Source organism: Ammodytes marinus (genome assembly GCF_949987685.1).
Source record: "Ammodytes marinus genome assembly, chromosome: 8".
NCBI lineage: Eukaryota > Metazoa > Chordata > Actinopteri > Uranoscopiformes > Ammodytidae > Ammodytes > Ammodytes marinus.
Window position 1 is genome coordinate 29,370,369 of NC_137212.1, and position 14,138 is coordinate 29,384,506.

General features: G+C 42.1%; 1 protein-coding gene across 5 annotated transcripts in view; it reads left to right on the forward strand.

Moving 5' to 3' along the window:
* The window catches only part of fryl (furry homolog, like), a 97,835-nt gene that overhangs the window by 18,143 nt on the left and 65,554 nt on the right, over nucleotides 1–14,138 (forward strand). For 3 of the 5 annotated variants that reach the window (XM_080033039.1, XM_080033036.1, XM_080033037.1), the window contains one exon: nucleotides 12,355–12,572. In XM_080033039.1, coding sequence (XP_079889165.1) covers nucleotides 12,453–12,572 — 120 coding nt within the window. In that variant the 5' untranslated portion in view covers nucleotides 12,355–12,452. Of the gene's footprint in view, nucleotides 1–1,723; nucleotides 2,402–12,354; nucleotides 12,573–14,138 lie in introns of those variants that run through there. The other 2 variants (XM_080033038.1, XM_080033040.1) reach the window with 1 other exon arrangement.

Here is a 14,138-nt window from a genome sequence, read left to right on the forward strand (position 1 = left end):
TCTTTCCAGGAAGTAGGGGAGAGGGGGGGTTATTATGATGCTGTTTTTGTGTTGTTTTTGAGGTCTTCAACTTACATCAGCGCCGTTACTACAGCACACAGAAGCTCTTAGCGCTAATGTTCCCAGAGAGAATGGGCTATTTCTCTGCATTCCTTACCCGATAAAGCTGCTTTACAGAAAACAGTGCCAAGCAGAGTTCCCCCCCGCATGTTTGTATTCCAAGTGGATTTTTTGATGAAGGATGATAATATGAACTCTTAACCTTTTTATATAGTGTATACAACATTAGGCTTCTTCCAAATACTGTACTTCTGACCTCCGACTTGTGCCTACTTCCTTTTTTAAGGTCAGACCAAGAATTGTACATTACAAATGTTAAACTGTAAAAAAAAAAAAGAATGACACCTTGTTCCTACATTTTGAAATGTGTCTTCGTGATGTGTCTCCCAAAACTTCCAAGATAAAAATGTGCGTTGGGGGCGGCGGCTTGTTTATCACAAGCTTCACAGTAAAAGTCTGCATCAGGGTTAATATAGCACCATGCCAGGCCAGGGCTCGACAAAGCATCTGCTTGTGTTGTGTGTTTGTTTGCAATGAGCTCTTGCCTCATTTTGCATAACTTGTGTAGCGGAGGACATGTGACGGAGGGAGAGACCGAGGGCGAGGGAGAAATGAAGACTAAACTAAAAGAAAGACAAAAGAGCTCTTGTCTGTTGCAGCCGTCCCAGTTTTGTCCCCCCCCCCCCCTCCAGAGAATATTTTGGTAACAAACTTAATCCTGCGCCTCGACTGCAAATGACTTGATGTCATCATGTGGATCTGTTTTTAAGTCTATGCCACCAACACAAGCTTTTAGATATCAGATGAATCAGATGTGTGTCTGTCTGTAATGTGTGTGTGTCTGTACTGTGTGTGTGTGTGTGTCTTTCATTCACACAAACACAGTGATCCGGTAGCTCACTAATGCAGTGTGTAGTGAGTTTTTGTGTATCACTGTGTGTGTGTGTGTGTGTGTGCTACTATGCCTAGTAGCTTTTTGTCAGAGTAGTGATGTAATGCCTATGACTCCACTGGGTGTGAACGGTCAGTTGATCAAGCAGATTGACTGTGAACGCTATCACGCTATGGTCTGAGATTTAGAAATTGGTAGAAATGCACAAAAAATACAATTTCAGATGGTAGAATATTGTTGTTTACATGCGTCATATGGCTTAAGGGACACGATATTTTCTATTTTTTGGGGGTAGAGATAGAAGTAGGAGTAGGACTACTAGTTAAGGTGAGTGCATGCCCAAGTTTATCCTCCCTTTTTTTTCTTCTCCTCCATCCTCCCATTCTTTCCCTTTGCCTCCTACTGCAGTCGGGGATGACGCATCAGTATTGCTTTGTGGAGCTAACAGGAAGTGTGGTTTTGATAGGCCCAGTAAAGAGAGAGAGAGAGAGGCAGGCAGCACAGTAGCAGCTCTCTTGACATGCGTATGCATTGCTGAACCACAGCCAGGGAACACTCGCAGCATCTTGATGACATCACCCGCACTCCATTGCCCCCGCCTCCATCTGTTTACTGTTGAAACAAGCTCGCTCTCACTGGGAGAGAGAGAGAGAGAGCAGGCATCAGTGAAAGAACAAGAGCCAGCTCGGAAAGAGGAGGGGCTGCTCATGAGCGAATGGGGTGGGAGAGAGAGAGAGAGAGAAGGGTGGCTGACAGTGCTTGTGGGCTAGGACTGGCACACACACACTCACGCTAACACACACACACACATACACACACACACAGGAAGAGAAGAGGAGAGGGAATATTGCCGTGCATTGTTAAGACTTCTATCGTTTTCTGGTGTGCTGCTGTTTCTCCCCCCCTATCAGGAGCAAAAGTTCTCACGCACTTTTGTCCTTCGCCCTTTTCTGGAAACCTTTTTCAGTGCTGAAATGAGGATGAGGGACTCTGTGGATTGGCAAGTGGGCAGCAGCAGGCGCCGGGGTGGAACACTTCCCTAACTAGCCCAGGCTATGCTCTGTCTCCTCTTCTCCCAACGCACTTTACTGAGCTATAGGTTGGCACAGGAAAACATACTGGCTAGCACTTCTCCAGTCACGACGTGGTTCAGGAGGATGCCTTTCACTAGCACCTGTGGAGGCTAAAGTGTTCACCTCCAGTCTGGGAAACAAGGGAAGATTTTTCTGTGTTTTTGTTTTGAAGCCGTGTAAGAGGTCTTCAAGAAGAGTGGAATGTTTTGGCTTTTGTGAAATGAAAGTGACAAGAACCCGGTAAAAAAAAATTAGTGCCTTCTCGGGTCAAGCCGTGGAACTTTTCTGAGAGCCGCCGCCATCATGCTGAGCCTGCAGGATTCGGTCTTCTTTGAGATCAGCATCAAATCTCTGCTCAAGTCTTGGAGTAGCAGCTGTGAGTATATCTTGCCACGCTCCTTGTGCACTACATGTTTACATACCACACTTTGGTCAGCAGACTTTTATCTGCCACACACAGCCAGCAGACCCCGGCGCTGCAGCATTGTACATGCTTGCGTGCAATCCAGTCCACGCTTGAGAGATGTCCTATCTCACCTCCGTGAAAGAGAAGTGGTTATTAATGGAGTTGTCAGGATGACTGATGATGTTTAGTCCAGGTTTTAGCAAGGCTTGTTTTGATGTGTATGCAGGTTGCAGCAAAATATCCACTTGGTTTTTAGCTGAGCCAACCCTCCCCCACCCCCCCCCCCCCCCCACCCTACCGTGCTCAGCCAATGTTCTCCTGGCTCCTGGATGTCCCATAGATAATGTTTCTATTGATGAACATCTGCTGATGAGGAAGGACAGAGGTGGACCGGCTGCTCCATATTAGGAAAACTTGTATGGATGTACGATAACATTGTTGAATATTGAGATGACGACACACCTAGGATTTTAAATAAATACTTAACTATACAGGGTTAATGTTTTTCTGCTTTAAGTTCACACAGACAACATAGACCCCTGACAGTAAATAGCCCATAAAAAATATATTAAATGCATAATTTCCGTTCCAACAACATGGTTTTATTGTTTTTTTCTTATTGATTTATCAGTTAAGTAAAATCTTAACCATCTTAATGCCCCCTTTACAACAGGTTCTGGTAGGCTCCATCTGATTGGCCAAATACATTGACATGCAGAGTGGGAACGCATGGCACATGGAATAGGCGACTATTTACAGCATTTCAAGCAGTCTTTGCGATACGTTTCACCAATGTCGATATCGCAATTACAATATATTGTCTATATATTGTGCATTCGTAGTGGATTTAAAGTACTCTCTCTCTTTGAATGCGTTTCCTGCTCCCACTTTCCCTTTCGCTCCCTTTTTTTCAACTTTAATAAAAGAAAAGCATAACATCCAAATCTTTCTTTGTCTACCATAGCAGCACTCAATGCAATCTTCATCCTACTTGTTTTTCTCCCACTTTTATAACCCTCCTCTCCCTTTCCCTCCGGGGCAGCTAATGTTTCCCTGCTATTGATCCGTCTTCTGGTTCCCTCCTATTATTAGCCTTCCATATACAGCCCATATTACATCAGGAATAATAAAGGCGCTGCCTCCTAAGTCTCATTGAAATGTGGTGATGGACAAAGGTGGATGGGCACACAGCAGTTTGAATTGCCAAGCTGATGCTGCTGATTCATCACTCCAGTACAGTTGTACCTGCATTAGTAATGACACACAGACACAATCCAGTTTCTAGTGATGTTAGGATAACACACATTTTCAATGTAGTTTTGAAAAAATAATGGCTTGAAATACAATGTGAGTTTGAATAGCTGTGTTTGTAAGTGTGGCTACGCTTGTGTTTTACATTTGGATCAAACCTAAAGCTTCAATGTGACAAACCTGGTTCTCCACACAACTGTTTGAGTGCACAGTGAACAGCACATAGCCTGCAACACAAAGCTTTGCTTTGATTGCAGAACCTCAGCTACATAAACTGATGTCATGATTGCTCTCTTCAAGCAGTCACCTGAGCTCTCCTGCTTTTCTCCTGTTAGAATGAAAGGGGTGTTGTTTCTGAGGGTTCGTTCCTCTCATTGTGACGACAGGATCCAGTAAGAATGGGTAAAGTGGACCATATCCTGACCTATATCAAGGTGTTAATAATTGTATGCACAATGTAATAATACATATTACAATCTTTTAAAATCAGTTGAGAAACTGCTTATAAACAAAATGACCAGACAATCAGACTTTTGGACCTCCAATAGTTCTTAGACCTGCTGACTGTATCCTAGTCCTGCCAACAACAGTATACTCACAATGGCCCAGAACACAGAGATATTAAAGAGATATTAACAACCCTAAGCGAGGGAAAGGTTGTCACAGTACAAATCTGACGGATCACAGTTTTCTTTTATAAGATTTCTTGTGAATTGCAGACGTTGATGAGAACTTCAACTTTCCATCTGTTTCCCTCTTCCTGGCTGGAACACACATATGCTGATAGATAGTGTTTAGGAACGTGTCGCTTAAGTTCGTTCTAGATATGAACGTTTTGTAGTTTGTTGTAGATGCGTGCAGCGTGGTTATTTAAAAGTCATTTCACCATATTTGGATTTCAACCTGGGAACAATCCTCAGTGTTGAATGCAGGTGAGCCCCAAGGTATAGTAGCTGAAATTATGCCACTGTCAACATTTAAATGTGCAGATTAAAAGCTTTGTTAATGGCAGTCTGGGTGATGCTGGGCTGAAGTTCTCTACTCAATAAACAGTTTACTCTTTAGTGGACAGGAAATTAAAACTTTAAATGAATCATCATCATTTTGTGCCACCGACAGGTAAAATGTTCCTTAACTAATTAACATACATAGAAAGTAGTGTTCTTACTGACACAGTAAAGCAGAATCGTAGCTCAGTGCCTGAGACTGTCACTTCACTCAACAACCTCTTAATTGCCTGCAAGTGAATGACCGTTTTTGTCATTATTTTGTGTGACATGCTCGAACCGAAATGACCATTAACAGATCTTTTTTTATTACATGTCATTTAGAAGACGCTTTTATCCAAAGCGACTTACAACTGGAACACACATTCATACACAGATGCAGCAGCTAGGGTTCAGTGTCTATCCCAGGAACACTTGGACATGTTGCGGGTCGACCACTCTACCCACTGAGCCCCAGTTTTTAATTTGAAATTTATGTGTATACACTCACTGGCCACTTGATTAGGTACACCTTGCTGGTACATGGTTGGACCTCATTTGGCCTTCAGAACTTAATTAATTCTTCTTGGCATACTTTCAACAAGGTGTTGGAAACATTCCTTAAAGGTTTTTGTCCATATTGACATGATAGCATCACGCAGTTGCTGTAGATCTGGCGGCTGCACATCCATGATTCAAATCTCTGGTTCCACCACATCCCAAAGGGGCTCTATTGGGTTGAGATCTGGTGACACTGCAGGCATACAGTGAGTACAGTTGGGAGTACAGTGAACTCATTGTCATGTTCAAGAAACTAGAGATTATTTGAGCTCTGACATGGTGCATTATCCTGCAGGAAGTAGCCATAAGAAGATTGGTACACTGTGGTCATGGTCAGCAATAATACTCAGGTAGGCTTTGGCATTCAAATGATGCTCAATTGGTATTAAGGGGCATAAAGTGTGCCAAGAAAATATTCCCCACACCATTACACCACCACCACCAGCCTAAACCGTTGATAATAGCAGGATGGATCCATTATTTCATGTTGTTTACGCCAAATTCTGACCCTACCATCTGAATGTCACGACTGAAATCAGGACTCATCAGACCAGGGAACGTTTTTCCAATCTTCTATTTTCCAATTTTGGTGAGCCTGCGAGGATTTTAGCCTTAGTTTCCTGTTCTTAGCTGACAGGAGTGGCACCCGGTGGGGTCTTCTGTTGCTGTAGCCCATTTGTTTCACGGTTTGACGTGTTATGCGTTCAGAGATGGTATTCTGCATACGTCGGTTGTAACAAGTGGTTATTTGACTTACTTTTGCCTCACTATCACCTCGAACCAGTCTGCCCATTCTCTACCATCATCAAGGAATTTAGGTCCACACAACTGCCACTTACTGGATATTTTCTCTTTTTTGGACCATTCTCTTGAGATTGTTGTGCGCGAAAATCCCAGTAGATCAGCAGTTTCTGAAATACTCAGACCAGCCCGTCTTGCACCACCAACCATGCGCCGTTCAAAGTCATCCCCTGTCTTTCCTATTCTGATGCTCGGTTTGAACTTCAGCAAGTTGTCTTGACCACGTCTACATGCCTAAATGCATTGAGTTGCTGCCATGTGATTGGCTGATTAGCTATATGTGTTAACAGGTGTGCCTAATAATAAAGTGGCCGGTGAGTGTATATTAAATAATAGTTGTCAGCTGTTTCTATATAGAAGTCTATTTGGTGAAGGTTAAACCAGCAGTGACTCGTCAGAGACTGAGCATGTTGAGACACAATAGCAGAATTGGCACTGCTACCCCACATAAACATTGGCGGCGATTCCTTTGTCTTGCTATAATAAATGTGCTCATGGCTTTGCATTCCAACAGTATGTGTTTGTCTCTGCTGTTGTTTCTGGTTGTCCTGACAGAGGAAGTGAACAGGCGTTTGGGAGGGTTCATTTTAAATGCGATGAGGTGGAGTCACTGCTCTAATACAGTAGTTGTGCAACCCTGCTGGGTGCTCCCTTTCTTAAAGCACAACCATGGAAGGACTGGCAGAGTGGGGCCTCTCGCTACAGAAACAGAAGCATTTTCTCTCTTGTGGCACTTAAGCAGAAGCTTGTCCGTTCTTTGCTATCAGAACTGTAGTTGCAGTACTGTCCGTCTTCTAGGTCAAGATGTTCTTAATCCGTAAGATACCAGTGCTCTCTCGGGCGGCAGTTTGTTTCAACTTAGGCAAATTAGTCGGACCAAAGAATCTGTATTCTGGCAGGTGACTTGAAATTGCATAAGGAGGAAGAACAACCAGTGAAAGCTTCATTCTTCTGAAGCCTCTAAACCAGTGGTTCTCAACCTTTTTTGAGCAAACGCCCCCCTAACCTTACCGAGACACTCTAGCGCCCCCCCCCCCCCCCCCCCCCCCCCCAAAAAAAAAAAAAAACCATAAACACACACACACACACACACACACACAATTAAGAATATGTTTTGGCTACATCCTCTATCAACAATAAAACATATTTTCTGTGCTGTTTTGGTTTCTTATAAGAATTATTTAAAAAAAATCCCAATATGAGCCTGTTCTATGATAGATTTAACCCACTGTCAGGTGGCTGGTTGCATAAAAAGAAAAAAACACTATCAGCATTGGTTGTAATCAGGGGTGTAAAGTAGCGAATTACATTTACTAATTACATTTAGCCTACTACTTACATTTACTATTTAGGCTAGGCCTACTTGTAATTTTTTAAGTGATTTTTAAAACCTATACTTTTACTTTGAGTATGTTTATTGTGAAGTATTGTACTTCGCTACATTTTATATCACTTGCGTTACTGAGTAAAAAAATAGATAGGGAAAGGAGAGAAAAGAAAAGAAATATCGCGGGGGGCTTTTATTTGTACGGCACAATACCGGAAACTAACACAGTGAATGATCGACAGGAGGAGTTAACACATTGCGACTACATGATAACAACAAACATTGCTTCCCTTTATCATTAAAACAAAATAATCCTAGTTAAACTATCATTGTACCGCACGTGAAGGCTTTTAAATGCAGCAAACCTATCATCCAGCCGTGCGATCGGCCCCTCCCTCACCTGATAGTTTAGCTTTCAGTTTAACAGTGCAGAGTAGGATGGAGACGGTGCGTGTTGCCAGGGCTGCTGTACAGGGCTTCAGTGAGCCTCTCGCGGTGCACAGCGTTTAGTATATCGTCCCTCTCCAACATATGAGGGTTGTGTCTTTAACATGGTTCTGCTTGTGTGTTAGTTAACTCCATGCTTTGGCTGATTACTCTGTGTTTTCTCCACCTCAGAGACAATAGTTAGTTTAAGTTTGAATCTCGCTGCGCTAGCATTAGCAATATCAGTAAACGTCATTATACTAGTCTGTGATTGGCTGATTCCTCTGCCGCTAAGGCTTTGATTGGCTGGTTGTTCTGACTCAAAGACCTCTGATTGGCTGTCTGCAGAGCCTTCTCTTTTCTAAGGCTGTGACAGTCAGCAGACCGCAGAACATTGGAGAGAATATTTAAAAAGAGGTCGAGGGGTTAGAAACATGAAAAGTTAAAATAGGCTGTTTATTTCAGGTAACCTATTTTTGCAGTCAAAAGATTTATAAGATTTTTAAGAAAGTTTAAAATATATTTATTAAAAAAAAAAAAAAAAAAAAAAAAAAAAAAAAAAAAAAAAAAGCTTGTGTCCCAGCCTGGTCCCAGCGCCCCCCTAGGTTGTACGAACGCCCCCCAGGGGGCGGTACCGCCCCCGTTGAGAAACCCTGCTCTAAACCATGGCTCTTTTGATTATTTTTAAACACTTTTTGTTTTTATTTACAATTTTGTGAACACAGCAATGGCAACATCCAGAAATGAATATTTTACTCTAACTACAACCCTTTCTTTATGGTCATCTTTGAAGCCTTTTAAGCATTGGGAATGCTTCATTTGAAAAAAAAATCTTTATATATTATTCTTATTAGCAAAGCATGCTTGAACTTCTGCATTTTGATTTGAATGGGTAAAGGAACATGACCTTAGGGTCATAAGTGAGTCACTAGAGTCAACAGTTCCTGGCTTAAAACAGCGAGAAGTTTTTTTAGGTGAAGTTATTTTGATCATTTACAGATATGTGTGCAGTTGGGGGTCCGTTTTGAATGTGTATCACAGTTTTGGCATGCCACAAATGACTGGCATGTCTTGAGGAGCAAGGGGAGGGGGGCAATGCAGAAGACCCCCCCCCCACACACACACACACACACACACACACACACACACACACACACACACACACACACACACACACACACACACACACATTTTGTCGTTAACTGGAAAAGTACAGTGTTGCGGTAATCATAAGTGTGAACCAGTGAACAATTCAGCCGGCCCAGGGTGAGAGAGAAAGGAAGGACGGAGGGGGGGTCGAGAGCCCACACAGCACTGATTGGCTATTAGGAGCTGGCTATGTGACATCATCGGGGGTGTTGATGAAGCACAGTAAACAAAGAGGGAACATGCTTGAAAGGCTCTCTGTGCTGATGGACAACACGGCTAACACTTGCTACTACGCCCGCCCTGCCACCTCCTCCCATCTCATTTGCTCCATACAAAAAAAGCTTGACCATCAAGTTCTCATTAATTTAATCATACCCATAAGTTATAGTATACTTTAGAATCGGAATTGGTACAAGTAGTCTGAGACAATCAAGTGAGTTCAAGTGAGTCAGCCTATTATATAGAGTCTTGACTTGTTGACCAGTGTACACATGTATGCTACAACTTGAACATATTCTGTCTTTTGTGAGGCAAGAATGCAGGGTTTTTATGAGCTGAAACCTATTTTATTTTCCTGCTTGTCTGCTCCTCCAATGGTATTCAGACTATGAGGAATGCATGAGTGTTTCTACGACAACCAGGAAGAAACAGAACAAGGCCTTTTCCTGGGAGGGAAGGAGGTAAAGGGTCAGTTGGCTATTGGCTGTCCCCTTGGCTGAACTTAAACCATTGTGGACTAGATCGGAAGTCCCAGCTGTAGCATAAATCTCAAGAACGATACACGTCTTTTGAAAATTGTAATCCTGTATCTAGACAAGCATTTCAGGATGACGTTTTCAAATTTTTTAAATTTCATGTTATCGGTTAATAGCAACTCACTAGCAGCAACTAGTACCGACCCTACATGGCCAGACGTACAGGGCTACCCCAAGAGCATTATTATGTAGACAGCTGAACATTTCAACCATGTGTGATCTTTCCAACATACTATTTCCAAAGCTTTGGCTCTAGCTTCTTGGCCATGTGTCCGTAAACTCCCAAAAACTAAGACCTGTGTAGATTTGCTTATACTATTTGAATGGGACGATGTGAAATGATCCGTGCCACAGCCAGCATGCAAATGTGCGAGAGCTCTGGGTTCTGTAATTGACCTGATGAATGTGTTTCAGGAGCAGCTCTCAATACTGCTGAAGAAGCTCTGTGGTCTCTCCTTTTTGCTTAACTGTGTAAATGACTTAGTATGGCTCTTAAAATACTTTTAAAAGGTGCTGTAAAAATTGATTAACTAACCCTGTCCTGTCTTGTATAGGGCTTACAGTACAGCAATTTAGTATGTGGGAAGATGTGATCCACTTGGCTCCATATGATGGCAATGTGATAAATCCCAGAATGCCTGCTACTGTATACTGTAGTATGCCTGCTACTGTAGTATGTTACAGCATTGTCCAAAGTTGGCATTTTATCTAGAAAGTGCACTGCTGATGTTCTGTTTGAGCAAGGCACCGGATGTCCCACTGCTCTCCAGTACAATTAAAGTGTGTGTGTGTGTGTGTGTGTGTGTGTGTGTGTGTGTGTGTATTTCAGGCCAATATGTGTGTGGGTGTACAGGTTCGCTGTGTTGCTCCGTTGGTTAGTCACAACTCAGTAATGTCTGACAACAGTTTAACAGAGTATCTTTTAGAAATGTCGACATATACTTTAATAAAAGATAAATTAAGGACATTTTTTTTAATACATTTGAATGCAAAAAAAGGGGAAAAAAAACGTTGCCTCTCTCTCACAACTTGGTAGAGCTCAGTGCAGATGTTCATATTTCCAGCTTGTACATTTACAGTAAGGTACATTTACCTGTAGCTGAAAGTTGGTAGCATTGTGCTCTTCAGACTGAAGAATGGCCTTTTTGGCTTCATCTATCTGATAAACAGATAGATGAAGATGCATTGGCCCTTTTCCAACCCCATATTGGACATTCTAATGGTTATGTATTGAAGTATTTCAAAGATTCAGATGTGTAGAATCATCATCATCAAAAAGCTTTCAGTTATTTAATCTTTTTTTTAACAGTTTAGCATGTTTAATTTTAGCCTGGTATTTAAACTAACTTTTGATTTGCAGTAATTCATAATATAGTCTTTCCAGTTTTAGCAATGTCAGTGTTGTATGACCAATGTCATAAGTTCACTTAAAGGACCTCGGGATATGTCCTTGTCCGTTTGGACATTTTGGAAAACTTGTTTATTCATTTTCTTGAGAGCTGAGAGGTTGATACCGCTCTTGTCTGTAAGACCAATATGAAGCTAACATGAAACCTCGCTTAGCTTAGCACAGCACAGCGTAGCTTGGACTCAGTTAAGCTTTCTCTCTGTCTAAAGTGCCAAGAAATAGCCCTGCGCATCACACCCCCCCCCCCCCCCCAGTACTACAGCTGAGTATCACTTTAACAATTAGATTTTTATGTGGATTAAGCAAATGAGACCTGACGGGTGAATTTAGTGTTGCAGACATGCTGATTTGTTACCTTTGGACAGAGCCAGCCTTGCTGTTTCAGCCAAATGTACGGTCTTTATGATAAACAAAGCTAACCAACTGAACAGAACATTTCAAACTACTCCTTTATTCACAATGTTCCTTCCATGTGTAATGCATGTCTGCCAACTTTCTACAGTTGCAATGAAGTTTCAGGGGAAAAAAACAGCATTTTCTTTTATGAACTGGTTGTTATATTTACTTACAACATTTGGACACAAATATACTTTGACATAAACACAAATATTAAGCTTTTTCAAGAAACATTTAGACTGTTATTGACACAACTCTTAATAGGAGCTCCAATTGTTTGTTTTTGAGGTGATCTGCGCCTATGACGGGCCGTATGAGCTTAAAAATAGTCGATAATTACAAACTTGGACTCAAATAGAAGTTGTATGTTTGCTCTAGTCGGCCCCTGGAACATCTCTCTCTCTCTTGCTCACTCACATCAACTCGGTCAATTAGCCTCTTCTAGGAAAAAATGTCCGCGCTCCTGTTTGTAGTAGAACTAGAGCATGACGTTGCATACTCTTTTTTTTTTTTACAAAATGGTTGTTGTTCTTACATTACATGGACCCTGGCAATGTATCATTTCCCACTTATTTTCCTTGGCTTTTACCTCTAGTTGAGTGTTCTATCCCAGCAGTGTCTACTAGAACTCTTACTATTGTTTTGTGTTTTAATTTAGTTCTAATGTTTTGCTTTTATGTGTCTATTTGATGTTTTGGATGTAATGTATTTGACTTATTTTACTGTACAGCACTTTGGGTCCGCCTCGGCTGTTATAAATGTGCTATATAAATAAAGTTGACTTGACTTCCTAACCTCTATTGCTCTGCCCTTCTCTCTCTCTCTATCTCTATCTCTCTGTCTCTCTGTCTCTCCGTCCACAGCTTCTGCCCCGGTCAGCAGCAGCAGCGTGAGTAGACGGCGTGCCCCTGTGTCCTCGGTGACCCCCGTCTCCTGGGAGAAACACACCGCCGCCGCCGCCATGTCCAGCATCACCATCGACCCGGAGCTCAAGCCCGGAGAGTTCGTCATCAAGAGCCTGTTCGCCGAGTTCGCCGTGCTGGCCGAGAAGAAGATCGAGATGGTGATGGCCGAACCGCTGGTGAGAAACTCAGGGAGGGGAGGCGGGGGATAAAAAAGCTGCCGTTATACTACAGCCGCCGCAAGACCGCTATTCAGACCGCCGCTACTGCAACATAACGAAAGTAACGAAAAAAAGAAAAGGCAAACTAATCCTGTGTTCCAAATCACATACTCTTTCTTTTTTTCTTCTATTCTACATACCAGGACTGACCATAAAAATAATCTCATTAGGATGCAGTAGGCATACACTTGGGAAAATACTTTTACTAATTTATTTCATCATAACATTGCGCCTTGATCTTGCCTCTTGCTTTTATATCTGTCACATCCCAGTTTTGTTTTCATATGGAGGCTCCGTCGATGTGATGTTACTTCCGGTGCGCACTGGATTATGGGTCAGAATCGCCCAAATAGGATGCTGTTTTCAACACTAACAATCTCACCCGGATGTTGTAGACATCCGGGTGAGATTTCTAAACAAACTAAATCTGGCCACAAGAATTGGGACAAACTAAATATTTGTTTCTACCATACTAAATAGTAGATAGACCTCACAGAGTCCGCTGGTTTGAAGAGCCTCGTCTCCACCTCCCATGAGCCTCCAGTCTAGTTGTGCGAGATCATGTTATGTAGTGTGATGAGGACGAGAAATCCTTCTGTGTAGTTGTGAAAAGATTAAAAACGGAGAACTGTCAAACGCCGATCCTCCTCGTGTGTTCTGCAGCTGTGTCAAGCAATCTCCTCCAGCTGCCCCGGCTGCTGCTCATTATCAAACAGTCACCTTGTGGTATTATTGCACTTTAGTTCATACTAGTATTAACGTGATAGGAACCTACGTGTTGGGGGAAGGTTTAGGAGATGCACGGAAAGGTTGGTCACATGTTGTTTTGGATTAAAATTCAATAAAGTGGTAGTCAGTTAACAGTGAACTCGTGTGTGCTATTATTCAGTAAACACAACACACCTGTGCGACGTCTCATCCTGGCGCTAAAGGTGCTGGGAAGTGTAGTCACTAACACAACACTCATAAACACAGCTACAGAATGTCAACAATCAGCCCGAGTAGACAAAAGGAATACAGGAAAAGGAGCCTAAACGTGACCGTAACACTGCTATCAAGAAAAAACACACAGGAAATGAAATGAAATATTCAACAACACGTGACCTGGCTGGCACACTCTCTCTTTGTTGCAACCCTAACCGCCATGCCTTTAGACACTTCACAAGTAAAAGTGAAAGAGTTGTGTGGGATCTAGCAGAAGAGGCTCATAATGTCTTTATGCTTTTATGTGAGTGACAATAATAAAAAGTGTTATTATGATTCATAACCGCCTAGATTGACTGACCTGTTCCCGACACTTAGTCCTTCAAACATGCTCTTCACTTCAATACCGCTTCCTGAACAACACTCTTTTCGATAGTAATTTTATAAAAAATTGTTTGAACAAGATTTTTCTTTTTTTTAATTTTTTTTAGCGCCATGGTATTTTTACACAATATCAATAAATGCCACTTTGAATAAGCTGAAATCGAACTTCCCTTAGATTAGCACAAACACCCTATCTCCTTAGCCACTGCAGCTCCT